Source organism: Cynocephalus volans, chromosome 15 (assembly GCF_027409185.1).
Source record: "Cynocephalus volans isolate mCynVol1 chromosome 15, mCynVol1.pri, whole genome shotgun sequence".
Lineage (NCBI taxonomy): Eukaryota > Metazoa > Chordata > Mammalia > Dermoptera > Cynocephalidae > Cynocephalus > Cynocephalus volans.
In genome coordinates, this window is record NC_084474.1 from 42667743 (window position 1) to 42681665 (window position 13923).

A 13923-nucleotide genomic window follows, 5' to 3' on the forward strand; every position below is an offset into this window, starting at 1 on the left:
AACAAAAAATATTTCATATAGCCCCATCTGCCTAACATCTGTGAAAAATGCAGGAGCAGTTTATAATTAATTTTCATAAAGAGATCCTTTGTTCTTTGAGCTTTTAATGCAAAAATGGGAAGAAAATGAATCTGGGATAGTCTGTGGAATTAAGAGAGGAGGTATTATCAAGGGGGGACCACTGGGATGACAGGGTGCTATTCTGAGGTGGCAGCCAGGCAGGTGAAGGTAGCTGGCTAGTGTGGAAGAAATACAAGCTAAGGCACAGTGATGAGACTCAAGAAATCTGAGTTTACAGGGAGTCCAGAGTTTGTAAAATTGGGGACAGGAAAATACACTCAGTTCAAAAGCTATGCTTGAGTATGTTTATTGTGCACATACAATTTAATAGAAACTGTTTCAAGGTCAATTTGTTACTTTAGTAATACAACAAATGTTTTCGATTCTAGTTACTAATGTTATCTAAATAAAGTTGGTCAATAAATGGTTAACACACTATTAGTCCAGCTGTGAGAAAGTCACAGTTTTGTGTATATATACTTTTACAGTTATGACACCCAGAAAATGTTTTTAAACACCTTGAAAGATGATACACAGAATAAAAAGATACATTAGGATTCCAAACCTCACCCATGGTAACTAGTCTTAGTTATTGTGAAGCAGCAGAAAATGCCAAAAATATAAACCACACTCTAGCAGAACGTGGTTAAATATAAGCAGAGGTGAGTTGATTGCTGTATGATGACTAGAAGGGGTGTTTTACCCTATGTATGTAGCCATGGAGAGTAGTATAAATGTCCTTTTTCTGTTGCTGCTGCTACAAAAAGGGTCTTTGATACTCAATCTAAACATTCAGGATGCAGGAAAAGGTCTCTGGACACAGGAGACCAAAGAAATGTATTCTTCAATCTAATGTAGACTCCTGAGTGCTGTTGATTTTGCTGTATCTGCCTTGTGGAATACAATTTCCTTCTTCATTCCTACGACTCCCTGTAGCTCACAAAGCCACTCCCCTAAATTCCACTGAACTAGGATACAGTATAGTTCTTCCTGGTCTAGATTTCACACTTAGAAACGCAGTATAAATACTGTCTAAGAACTGTGAACAAGAAGATTCCATAGGAGTTAACCTATCAGAGAGTACCTCGAGGGTTCTGCATTATGATGCCTCTTGGAAAAGAGTGATCATTTACCTCTCAGGTTGCCTCTGGTCAGCTGCCTTTGAGCCATCAAGATGCCTTTATCTTCTCTTCCAGCAGCTATTTTGTCTCACATGATAGCTGTTAAAAATGTGCCTCCTCCTCCACTTCGCAGTGTACCAAGTGAGTGGGGAATACCTGGAGGGTCCCATTCTCTGTCATTGCTCTCAGTGGTAATTTCCCCAGATATAAGAAATGGGGCACTTGAGGGTTGGTAGGGACATTGGGAATCTTACTGATTACCTGGTGGAATGGCAAGAACATAGATGTGTAAATCCTGTTTTGTCCATTGAAGCCATTTCAATTCTCTAGGTCTTAAATATTTTTTCTTCAGAAAATGAGGATCTTTATAAACTCTTAGAGCTTCAAAAACGTTGAAATACTTTTAAAGACGAGGAAAAACAAAGGATCAGGGAGGTCACATGGCCCACCACCTATCGGGTCCTTTGTTTTTGGCAGATGTTCTAGTCCATACCCAGAGTTGAGCTTACTACCCTTCATGGGATAAATTAGTAATTAATTTTCTTTTTTTTGGCTGGCTGGCATTGGGATATTAATCCTTGACCTTGGTGTTATCAACACTGCGCTCCAACCAACTGAGCTAACCGGCCAAGCCTATTATAATTAATTTTCAATAGGAAAATTTTCACTTCAAATATACAAGGAAAAGAAGATAACGCCCATTATTCTGACTGTGAAATCTATTCCCATTTTACTTAACTTTTATTTTCTAGTCTTTGACTTACAATATCATAGGAATGATCAATATAGAATTAAATATTTTAAAATTTAGACAATTAACAGTATTTATGTAGTCAGTCTAAGTCCGGAACATTTTCTGTAAACACTTGTTATAGCCCTCAAATTCATAGATCTATTTTTCGAGCACTGATGAGTACACTGACTAGTAGTATGTAATAGTTCCAGTGTTAGTTGAGATTTTAAAATAATTTTAGATAACTAAGGTAATAATCATGTCCCTTTTCAACTTCAATAAAACATTAACTTTGATATTTTGTTATTCATTGGATAGATTTACGTATTGATTTGAAGAATCTTACCTGTTTATCCTTTTACCTTTTGAAAGTTAACTCTTCCAGACAATTTTTAAAAATTAATGCTCATAGTCTCCAGAGAAAAAGCCATCACAGGCAGGCAGCAGTTGATATCCTTTAAAGGGTCATACTATGTCTTGAATAGTTTTAGGCAAAGTCCTTATGTTAAACCAAATTAATTCCTCCAGGTGTCGGAATTAATATATATATATATATATATTTATATATTTATAAATATATATATATATATATATTATTATTGTGAAAAGATTCTTACATGTGGTCAAAGTTTTGTATTCCTATTCGAGTGAAAGTAAGTATTAAATGTAATGTTGTCAAAAACCAAAGCTTTTCCTGTTTAGGTTTTATTTGTAAAAAAGAAAAAAGTCACCCTGAGATGATTTTTTTTCCTTCTAGCCCCAGGAAACTCAGTAGCTGGAAGTTAAAAGATCAAATTAATTTAAAATCAATGGGATAAGATATGTGCTACCCTCTGTCATATCTCCCAAGGACACTTAACTTCTGTGAAGTGATTAAAAGATGAAATATCAGCAGCAATTTAGATCTCAGAAACTGAATAGAGCATAATGGAAGCAGTGGAGCTCCCGATTTTCTCTTTAGAGGTTCCTACTTGGTGTTCTATGTCTGTGACTTCTCTTTGGATACGTGTCCTGCTTACATAAGAGCTCTGTCTTTGTCCTAACTCTAGCAAGTTAACAATTTCCTTTAGCAGATTCTGTCACTGCTTAAACAATGATCTCATGAAAGCCTATGTGTAGTGGATGCTTTCAGTCTATAAAATGAACATGAATTATAAGGGAGGTATACATGGGAATGATTCAAAATGCAATGCATATAAATAGGAATGTTCAGTTATGTATTAAAAAAAAATCCAGCCATTATATACATCCTTATTTACTTTGGATTTGATAAGTTAGATTTAGTGAGTCATATCTACCTTCTCTATAAATATTTATATATGAATAATGTTTATCAAGTGTTTCAATAGGCAGTGTGTAAGCATTTTGCACGTTATGTTATTTCATTTATTTCTTATAAGAACCTTATTAGGTCTGCGGCAGGCAGAATAATGGCCCTTAATGATGTCCATATCCTAATTCCCCAAACCTGTGCATATGCTTTGCTACATGGCAAGGGAGAAATGAGGCTACAGATGTAATTGACAGCTAATCAGCTGATCTTGAGAAGGGGAGAGTATTCTGGATTATCCGGGTGCCTTCCATAATCAAAATGGCCCTTATAAGTGAAAGAGGAAGGCAGGAGAACCAGAGTCAAAAAATGAGATGTGAGGGGGACTCAACTGGCCATTGCCAGCTTAGATGATGGAAGGGGGACATGAGCCAAGAATTTGCGCAGCCTCTAGAACCTGGAAAAGAGAAAGAAATGGCTTCTCCCCCAGAGTCTTTAGAAGAAATGCAGTCTTGCTGACAACCTGATTTTAGCCCAGTGAAACCTGTTTCAGACTTCTGAAAACTTCTGGAAGTTTCAGACTTCCAGAACTGTAAGATAATACATTTGCGTTGTTTTAAGCCACTAGGATCATGGTAATTTGTTACAGCAGCAATAGAAAATGAGTACAAGTTCCCTTTTACAGTTAAGGATAACAAGGTTTAGGTTTTATACTAAGATTTACATAGTTGTCAAGTAAGTGGTAGAGGTTCCTCGTAGTATCTGTGTAAATGAACTCTCTCTACTCATATAAACAACAAAAACAGCATCAAAACCAGCAACACTCTGGTTTCCTTCTTACCTGCTACCCTGAAATCCATTGCCCATGTGGCTACTTACACAATCTTGATTTAAGGGAAGCAACGTATTGCTCATCTTCGAGACTGTGAAAGTCAGACTCATAGACATTTCAAGTAGTTAATCTTCCTTGAGCCAGTTTAGTGCTTACAGGTTTTTTTTTTTTTTTTTCCCTTGAAACTTTCAAGTCTTCTCCTTCTGTAGTCTCTTTGACTTGTGCCTTGGGATTCTTCACAGTTTGCTAACCCTAGGGAAGCCACAAGTGTGCTCAAAAGCGAAAGAGTTGTGCTGCTTTTCATTCTAGGTGAGAATTATTTTAAAAGTCTTACAGTTAGAAAGTGTACAGTAGTTTTACCACCTGGGTAAAATAGCATCTGGTCTAAGTATACACATGACCCATTATTATTATAAGTTGATTTCCTGAAGAGATGAAAAGGAGAAAAAAAGTATTATTATTTTTTAAATTGTTAATGGAAAGCAGAAAGCTTATGATTAGGAGTGTGGTCCAGTTAGCTACTTTCGTGTGGGTTAATATGCTGTGTTATTATTCTTTTCTTCATGCTTATTAGGCTTATCCTTCTGAGAAAGGATGAGTTGAAAAATATACTTTACATTTAGACTACTAGTTCATCTGAGAGAAAGAGTTTCTGTGCTTTTCCAATACCCAAAGTGCTTTAAGTTCACAAGACCTATGTAGATACACTTTACTTGTTCCAACATATGGGGATGTACAAAGAAAAAAAGCATTCAAGAGAAGACCAGAGACTCTTGGAATTTAGAAAGAAGATAGTACTCTTAAGGGAATGTTTTTCTTTGCTCTTTTTTATTTTATGGCATACATTTACTGACAACCTGAAAAGACCGGGTCATCATTCCTAAGAATTCAAGGGCGTTTTCTGTAATTTGAGAGTTTTTCTGTTCTTTAGCAGCTAAAGATTAAAAGAGTTTCAAAAGATATTTTTATTTAGAAAAGTGAATACAGCACCATTTAAAATCTTTAAAGCAATTAAATCCCAGGAGTACAGAGGTAAGGTAAAGGGAGACTTGTCAGTGTAGAAGAGAAGCAGGGAAGCAAACTGTGTAATGCACGAAGAAACCAGGTAGGTAGGTAGGTAGGTAGGTAGGTAGGTATCGAGAGAGAGAGAGAGAGAGAGAGAGAGAGAGAGAGAGAGAGAGAGAGAGAGAGAGAGAACTAAAAGAAATAAGAATGGAAATTCCAAGTATGGATAAAAGGTGGAAAAATTTGTTTAATATCTGTGTATGTCTCTGTGTCTGTATCATCAATAATAGTCCTTGTGGAAAATGCCTCAGATCATTAAAAAAAACAAGTATTGGAAAATTATTTTCTCAACTTTGTTTTTCAGAGTAAAGTCACTTTAATTTTTAATCCCAAAGAGAAAAGATGAATGTTTTATTGGACAAAACAACAGAACCACTTTTTTCTTTTTCTTTTTCTTTTTTTTTAACCAGTGTTCAACTAGCTCAATGTACTTGTACTTTTTGTCAGGCAGTTTTGAATGGCCTTTAAAAGCTAAGTTATGGGAATTTAAACTTGAGCTCAAGCTTTGCTGGGGATTCAGTCAGGAAACAGGACATGGTGAAGTAGGTTGCAATGTACTGAGAATCAGATCTCTCCAGAAGATGTCTGGCCAGGTCTTCCTTGACTACCAGGCCACTGCTCTGTCCTCAGTCTGTCTCACAAATTAGTCCTCTATTATCATTAGTACTGTATTATCAATCCTTCAGCCATCTAGATCTGTCCTCCATCACCTTTCACGGGACTGACCTCTGGTCTTCATTCCAATGTAAACTGTGATCAAGATTACTTTTCTGATAGGGTGATTAGTAAATAAATTTGCTCATATTAACTCTGCACTCAAAAGCTGACAGGTTGCTATTCTTCAAAATTTAGATTACAGTCCATTTCCTACAATCTAGCATTTAACTCTTTCATGATTTGGCTAAAATCTGTCTCTTGTGTCCTAGATTTTATACTTCCATCGACATAACTCTCCACTATAACTAAAATACTTTGATTGCCATTCCTTAAACCCATCTGCCAATACTGATCAGGGGTCAGTTTACATAAACATTCAGGTGTTCACACTTGGCTCACATGCTCAGAAGAATGTAGGATAGAATTACAGCTTTCCAGAAGGGTAGTGTCAGGGGTTCCACTTCTGTAGAAGTCTTAACAGCTGCCTGGTTGGCTGCCCACACAGCACACTTTGGCCTCCCAGGTGGTAGCTTAGGTTCAAAGTAATGGGAGTCACATAGGGCAGATGCTGAATTTCCCTGGCTTAAAAGCCTCATAAGCCTATATCTTAAAGAAATGCCATAGGCACTACTTCTGGGTTTCCTGCAAGGGACCTCTCAGTTATGAGTCAAGGTGCTTAGGAAAGCCCATTTCAATGCTCCCCACTACATTGTAGTGTAGATGCAGTTGTAGATGTAGACCATCTACAACTCACCAGTCAGAGATCATTGTTATCTTAAGCCATGTTGCCTAGTAATACAGTTGGCTCTCTATCTTAATCTGGTTTCTAGGGAACATATCCAGAGAGTCCTCATGTTGTGGGGAGAATTATTCCTTGAATTACACCATCATAATTCTCACCATACTCTCATGCTATAGCTCATGTTTCCTGCCTTTGGGGTTTCCTTCTATCTTCTATTTGTTCCTGTCATTCCAGTTCTTTAAAGTTCTCTTCAACTACTTTAATCGCCACAAAGACTCTTCTGACCTCTCTAGTGTGAAGTAATCTCTTCCATATCTCTGAACTCCCTTAGCCCTTTTTCTATATCCCTTCATGTTCTTATTTCTTTTAACCTCATGTTAGATACCTTATATATACGTGCCTTTGGGTTAGACTATTATTAGATAAATATCTTGAAGTAAGTAGGTCTCCTTCACATGTCTTTATATTTCCAATGCCTATCATGGAAGTGATTAGTAAATAGGAGGAAAAATGAATAAAACTCACACAATTTATAAAACTTTTGGTGAATAGGTCTCTTTTGAAAATTATTGTGTAAAAAATACATGCCTCAGCACATGAAATTATTGAAAAGTTGAGTCTTCCTTTCAACCCATGTATCCAATCTTATTGTCAGGAGCAAACACCATGAAAAAATATTTTTTCTTGAAATTTGCCAAGCATATTTGTGTGTGTGTAAGATTGTGTGTGTATAATCTTTTTATTTTTTGGAGATTTAAAAATAATTTTTAAACATTTTTACTTGACAAATAATAATTATATGTCTTTATGGAGTACAATGTGGTATTATGATATATGTTTACATTGTAGAGAGATTAAATAAAGCTAATTAACATGTCCATTACCTCATCTAGCTACCATTTTTCTTTTGTAGAGATAATGTTTAAGACCCACTCTTTCAGCAGTTTTGAAAAATGCAATGTATGATTAACTATGGTCACCGTGCTGTGCAACAGATCTCCAAGTCTTATTCCTCCTGTCTAATTGAAACTTTGTACTCTTTGACCAACATCTCTCCTTTCCCCACCCTTGACCCCTTCCCAGCCCCTGGTAACCACTGTTCTACTCTGTACTTCTATGAATTTTAATTTTTAAGATTCTACATATAAGTGAGATCACATAATGTTTGTCTTTCTGTGCCTGGCTTATTTCACTCAGCTTAATGTCCCCCAGGTTCGTCCATGTTGTCACAAATGACAGAATTTTCTACCTTTTCAAAGCTTTATAGTATTTTATTGTGTATATATATCACATTTTCTTTACCCATTCATCGCTGGTAGACACTTAAGTTGTTCCCATATCTTGACTATTGTGAATAATGCTGCAATGAATATGAGAGTGCAGATATTTCTTTGACATACTGATTTCAATTCCTTTGGATATGTACCCAATAGTGGGATTCCTGGATCATATGGTAGTTCTGTTTTTAATTTTTTGAGGAATCTGTTTTCCAAAATGACTTTACTAATCTACATTCCCACCAACAGTGCACCGAGATTTCCTTTGTCCATATCCTGACAGGTATCTTTTGTCTTTTTTTTAAAAAATAGTTATTGAATCATAATTGATTATACATATTTTTGGGGTTCAACGTTGACATATGTTGACCAAATCAACATTACCAGCATATATATTGTTACATATTGTTACAAATCATACTTATTCTTTATGCCCTTTGTCCAATCTCTCCCCATCCCCATCTCCCTCCCTGCTCCCACCTCTGTTAACCCTAGATTTCTTCTCTCCTTCTGAAAGAGTAATGGTTACTCTGTTGATTTGTTGCCTAGATGACCTGTCCAATGCTGAGAGGTGTGTCCAGGTTCCCCAGTATTATCATAGAGCTGATGCTTCTTCTGTCACTCTGGAATGGGCTTTGTGGAGAGAGAATTCTCTTCTTTTCTTTGGTCTCTGCTGGTGACTCTCCTTGTGTCAATTCACTCCAGTGCCTGGCGGACCATCTGCATAGTGGTTGTGGCATCTAGCTGCTTTCGTGGCAGCCACGGTTATTATAGTGGCTATGCTGGGCCACCCCCATGGAGGTGATGTTTCTAGCATGCTACTTACCTAGTTGCTGGTGGCATTGGCAGTGTGCCTGGTTGTGGGAGGAGGTCTGGTCTCTGGCTCCATGCCTTAGGACCCCAGGTGGGCTTTGTGGCACTGATGATGTGCCTGATTGTGGAAGGGGGAGTCTGGCCTCTGACTCCATACCTCAGGACCCTGGACAGGCCGTGTGGCACTGGCAGTGTGCCTGGGTGTGCGAGGGAGGTCCGGTCCCCCGTGCTTAATTCTAAAATGGGGGAACTTCCTATGGAGACGAGTACTTGAGCTCTGTGGTTGAGCTAAATTGCTGCTTTGGTGCTGATTCCCTAGAGAAGGCTTTTTGTGCAGCTCAGGTCTTAACGGTTGACTTTATAGATACTCCTAGCTCCTGAGAGATCCAGTGTACCTGGGTTGTGTAGAAACTTTGGTCTTTTCATCAAACTACATCCTATGCAATTCTGTATTCCTGACCAGTCTTTGCTGAGTGGTCCTTTGCTGATTGAGGTGCAGCTTAGCTGTCCTTCCTCTGCCCCAGTGTTCTCTTGGTGGGCTCGTCTCCCCCACTGCCCATGCTGCAAACACTTCCTATGGGATGGGCCATGCCCCAGTCCCTTGCGATGACTCAGTCTCTGAGTGGCTCCCTTTCTTCAGTTTTTGTGGCTTCTCACTTCTATGTAGGTTCATGGGAACCCTGTTAGTGGTCTTGCTGGCCCAAGGGACACGATAGCCTTCTTCTCCCCTGACACCTCCAAGCAACTTCATCTGAAGGGCACAGCTGTGGCTTTTGCTAGCTCCTGCTCTGTGTGCTCAGCATCTCTAGCCTGGAAGCAACTGGGGCTTGAAATCATCAGAGTGATTTTTTCTTTCTTTTATTGTGGCTTCTCTTGCCTTCATGCACTCCATAGGTCTTTCCTCCTATTTCCCTGTGCTCTAGAGTCCCCAGGTTGGCTGTTGTTGCTTTTTTATAGTTGTAAATTGGTTGATTTATGGGAGAGAGTTGTGCTGGGGACTGACTGTCTATTCTGCCATCTTGACTGGATCTTTTGTCTTTTTGATAACAGCCACTCTAATAGGTATGAGGTGATATCCCTTTGTATTCTTTTTTATTGAAACAATTGATTGTACATATCTATGGGGTACACTATTGAATATCAATACATGTGTGCAATATGTGATGCTCAAATCAGACTAATTGATATATTCAGCATTACACAATGTGACCATTTTTTGTGGCCCTTTGCCAATATTTCCCCAGTGATTGGAGATGTTTAGCACTTTTTCACGTATTTGCTGGCCATTTAAATGTCTTTTTTTTTTTGAGAAACATTTCTTTAGGTCCTTTGCCCATTTTAAAATTTCATTATTTGTTTTCTTGCTATTGAGTTGAATTCCTTATATATTTTTGATATTACCTCATTATCAAATGTATGGTTTGCAAATATATTCTCCCATTCTGTAGGTTGTCTCATTATTCTATTGACTGTTTCTTTTGCTGTGCAGAAGCTTTTAGTTAGATACAATCTCATGTCTACTTTTGCTTTTGTGGCCTGTGCTTTTGGGGTCATATCTGAAAAATCATTGCCTAAACCAATGTCATGGAGATTTTCTTATATGATTTTTTCTAGTAGTTTTACAATTTCAGGCATTATATTTAAGTCTTTAATTCATTTGGGTTTGATTTTTGTGTATGGTGTGAGATAAATGTCCAATTCATTGTTCCATGTGTGGATATTTAGTTTTCCCAATACCATTTATTGAAGAAACTGTCCTTTCCCCATTGTGTGTTCTTGGCACTTTTGTTGAGAGTCTATCAGCTGTAAATGTGTGGATTTTTTCTGGGCTCTCTATCCTGTTCCATTGGTTGATGTGTCTGTTTTTAAGACATTACCATGCTGTTTTGGTTATTACTGCTTTATAATATATTTTGAAATCAGAAAATGTGATGCCTCCAGCTTTGTTCTTTTTGATCAAGATTGCTTTGGTTATCCAGGGTCTGTTGTGTTTCCATTTCAATTTTAGTATTGTGTTTTTCTGTTTCTGTGAAAAATGACATGGAAATTTCAGTAGGGATTGCATTGAATCTGTAGGTCATTTGGGGTAGTATAGACATTTTGGCAGTATTGATTCTTTTAATCCATGAACATGAGATATCTTTTTTTTATTACATATATTAAGGCATTTTATTAATTTATTTCATAGATTCATTTTTACTTAACAATACTGTATAGTATAAAAGTCTTTTATTATGGAGCATACACACATATGTATCTTATTCATTTTAGTGGCTATTATATTTCATTGTTTGAGTATGCCAAAATCCTACCAATTTGTGTGCCAGTTATAAGCTATTGTGCCTCATCTTTAAAGCTACCCTTTTATATTTAGCTTTGTGATGCTGGGTTGGGACTCTGCAAACCACACTTGTCCCTCCCTCACCCACCACTCCCTGCTCCAGGAAACCAGCTGGCTTCCTGTTAGGATCTGTCAATTGTTGTGTTACAAAGAGACTGGAAAGCAGGAGGAAAGTTAAGAAAAGTGCTTATTCTTTTGTTTTCTTCTTTGCTTCTCCTTCTTGTGAGTGTCTCCCCATAAATGCACCTTTTTAAACCAAGCAGTAGGAGTTTGTTCCAGCAGCAGCAGTTGATTTCTTTTACAGTTTTCTCATCATTCCTAGAAATAGTCTCATTGCACTCCCTCAGAAACCCTGTGCCAGCTGCTGGTGCCCTGTCCTCACAGTTCGAATCCCAGTTTGTAGAGCCATTGTGCCAAACTTCTAAGTTTTAGTAATTCAACTTTTTCCTTTTGTTTCATCAGCAAAAATAGTGATGGTAGTGGCTTCCTATGTGATAAGAAATGTTCTGTTTTTGTCTCTTCAGTTCTCTAATACCTGGGTAACTATTCTGTGTATCAATTTTTTCCATTAAATTACTAGTGTGGTTTCTGTCTCCTGGCTACTGGATCCTGACTGATATGATAGAAATTTGTCTTTAGTTAGTTTTGCTGTTAAAATCAAACATCCCATCCAAAACTTTTTTTTGCATTGGTAAGTAAGTGCATTAATTAGAACTGCAAAGCCAAAGAGTGTGTGAATTTTAAACTTTGATATATATTGACAAATTGTCCTCCAAAGGGGTTGTACTAATTTCTAGTCCCATCATTAGTATATGCAAGTATATATTTCACAACATATTTAGCAATATAGTATTATAAAACAAAAATTTTGCCTATAAATTAGTTAAAAATAGTTTTTGTTGCTATTTCAGTTTGTATTTAAGAGTGAGGTTTAGAATCTTTTTATATATTTGTGCCCATTTGTATTTATGTGAATAACCTGTTTATGTCCATTGCCCATTTATTGAAGTTTATTTTCCCCTTTATTTGAAAGAACTCTGTGTGTACAAAAGAAATTAGCCCTTTGTCATGTACTGTACAAATATCTTTCTCAGCTTGCACTTGTCTTTTGTCATTATGATTTTTGTGCCATACAAAGATTTCAGAATGATTGTGTAGTTTGTATACTCTTTATTTATTGATTTTGCTCAGAAAGTCTTTCTCTGTATCAAGGTTTAAATAACTCCCCCATGATTTCTTTTAGTGCTTCAATAGTTTTCATTTTTTGATATTAAGACTGTTAAATATTCGATGCATCTGAATTTTATTTTGGTGCAGAACGGTGAGGTAAAGCTACAACTTGATGTTTTTTCAAATGACCAAGCAACTGTTCTCACATCATTTGCTGAATAATCTATCTTTTTCCTACCAATTGGAAATGTCAATGTTTAATACATGCAAAATTTTGTATTCATTCTAAATCTATTTTTTGAATCTATTATTTACTTTTTCCACTTATCTCTTGTTTACTCATGCATTAGTATTGAACTGTTATAATTATCAAAGTACTATATTTCAATATCTGAAAAGATTAACTTCTATTGATTATTCCTTTTTAAAAAACTGTTTCTGGCTATTCTCTTGTGCTTATTTTTCTATGTGAACTTTAGAAATATTTATGCTTTTCCTACAAATAAACATTTTGGTATTTTAACTGGAAACGTGTTAAATTTAAAGATTAATTTGTGGAAAATTAACATCTTTATAATACTGAATCTTCCTACTCAAGAACTGCTATCTTTACAACATTCAGTCTTCCTACTTCCAATTTATGCAGGTATCCTCTTATGCCACTAAATAAAATTCGTCCCTGGATATTTTATCTTTTTTCCTTTCTATTACAAATGATATATTTTTCTCATATTTTCTACCTGCAAAAGTCAATATTTGAAAAAAATATTGAAGTTTTTAAAAAATTTAAGAAATTTGAAACAATTACAATCTTACAGATGCTGGAAGTTCAGTATAAAGAAACTAATTTTTCTAGAGCCATTTGACATTACGTCATCCTCAAATATTTTAGTGTGTATTTCTTAAAGATATTCTTTTACGTAATTACAATTCAACCATAAAAATCAGGAAATTAACCCTGATACAGTACTATAATCCAATCCTTAGACCAGCTTCAAATTTTGCTGATTTTTCTGATAATGTCCTTTCTAGTTAAAAGGATCCAATTCAAATCTCATGTCATACTTTTCTGTCATATCTCTTCGGTCTCCTTCAGTCTGGAATAGTTTTTCAGTTTTCCTTGACTTTCATGACATTGATACTGGGAGATTACAAACCAGTTATTTTACAGATTATCTTTCAATTTGGTTTGTCTGATGTTCCCCCGTAATTAGATTTGAGGTGGATATCTTTGGCAGAAATATCACAGGACTAATTCTGTGTTCTTCTCCCTCTGTCTTATCAGGTAAACACATGATTTCAGTTTGGCCCACTATTGACGATATTTGCTTCAGTCACTTAATTAAGGTGGTATATGGAGGGCCTTTTTGCTGTAAATGTACTCTTTTTACTTCCACAATTAATAAATGTTTTGTGAAGATGTGTTTTGAAAGTATATAAATATCTCATTTCTCATAAAATATTAAATAAGTAAACAAATGTATAAACTTGGGGTTTCTATTTTATTCGAAGGGTTTTAAAAAGTTATATATTTTGATGTTTAAATTGTTCAGTTTGGCCCTTGAATACCCCTTCAAGTTGGTTTGAGCATTTCCTTGCCTTCTGGCAAAATAACGTATTTCAGGCTCATTTTTTTTTTTTTTTTAATTAATTTATTTTTTTTTTAAATTTTATTTTGTCGATATACATTGTAGCTGATTAATGCTCCCCATCACCAAAACCTCCCTCCCTTCTCCCTCCCCCCTCCCCCCCAACCATGTCCTTTCTCTTTGTTTGTTGTATCAACTTCAAATAATTGTGGTTGTTATATCTTCTTACCCCCCCCGTTTGTGTGTGTATGTG

General features: G+C 36.2%; 1 protein-coding gene across 1 annotated transcript in view; it reads left to right on the plus strand.

The window, feature by feature from the left end:
• The first annotated feature begins 1234 nt into the window (after positions 1-1234).
• Positions 1235-13923, plus strand: part of CNBD1 (cyclic nucleotide binding domain containing 1) — a 493815-nt gene continuing 481126 nt past the window's right edge. Inside the window, exon 1 of the mRNA XM_063079257.1 lies at positions 1235-1322. Within this exon, the coding sequence (XP_062935327.1) occupies positions 1235-1322 (88 nt within the window). The remainder of the gene's footprint in view (positions 1323-13923) is intronic.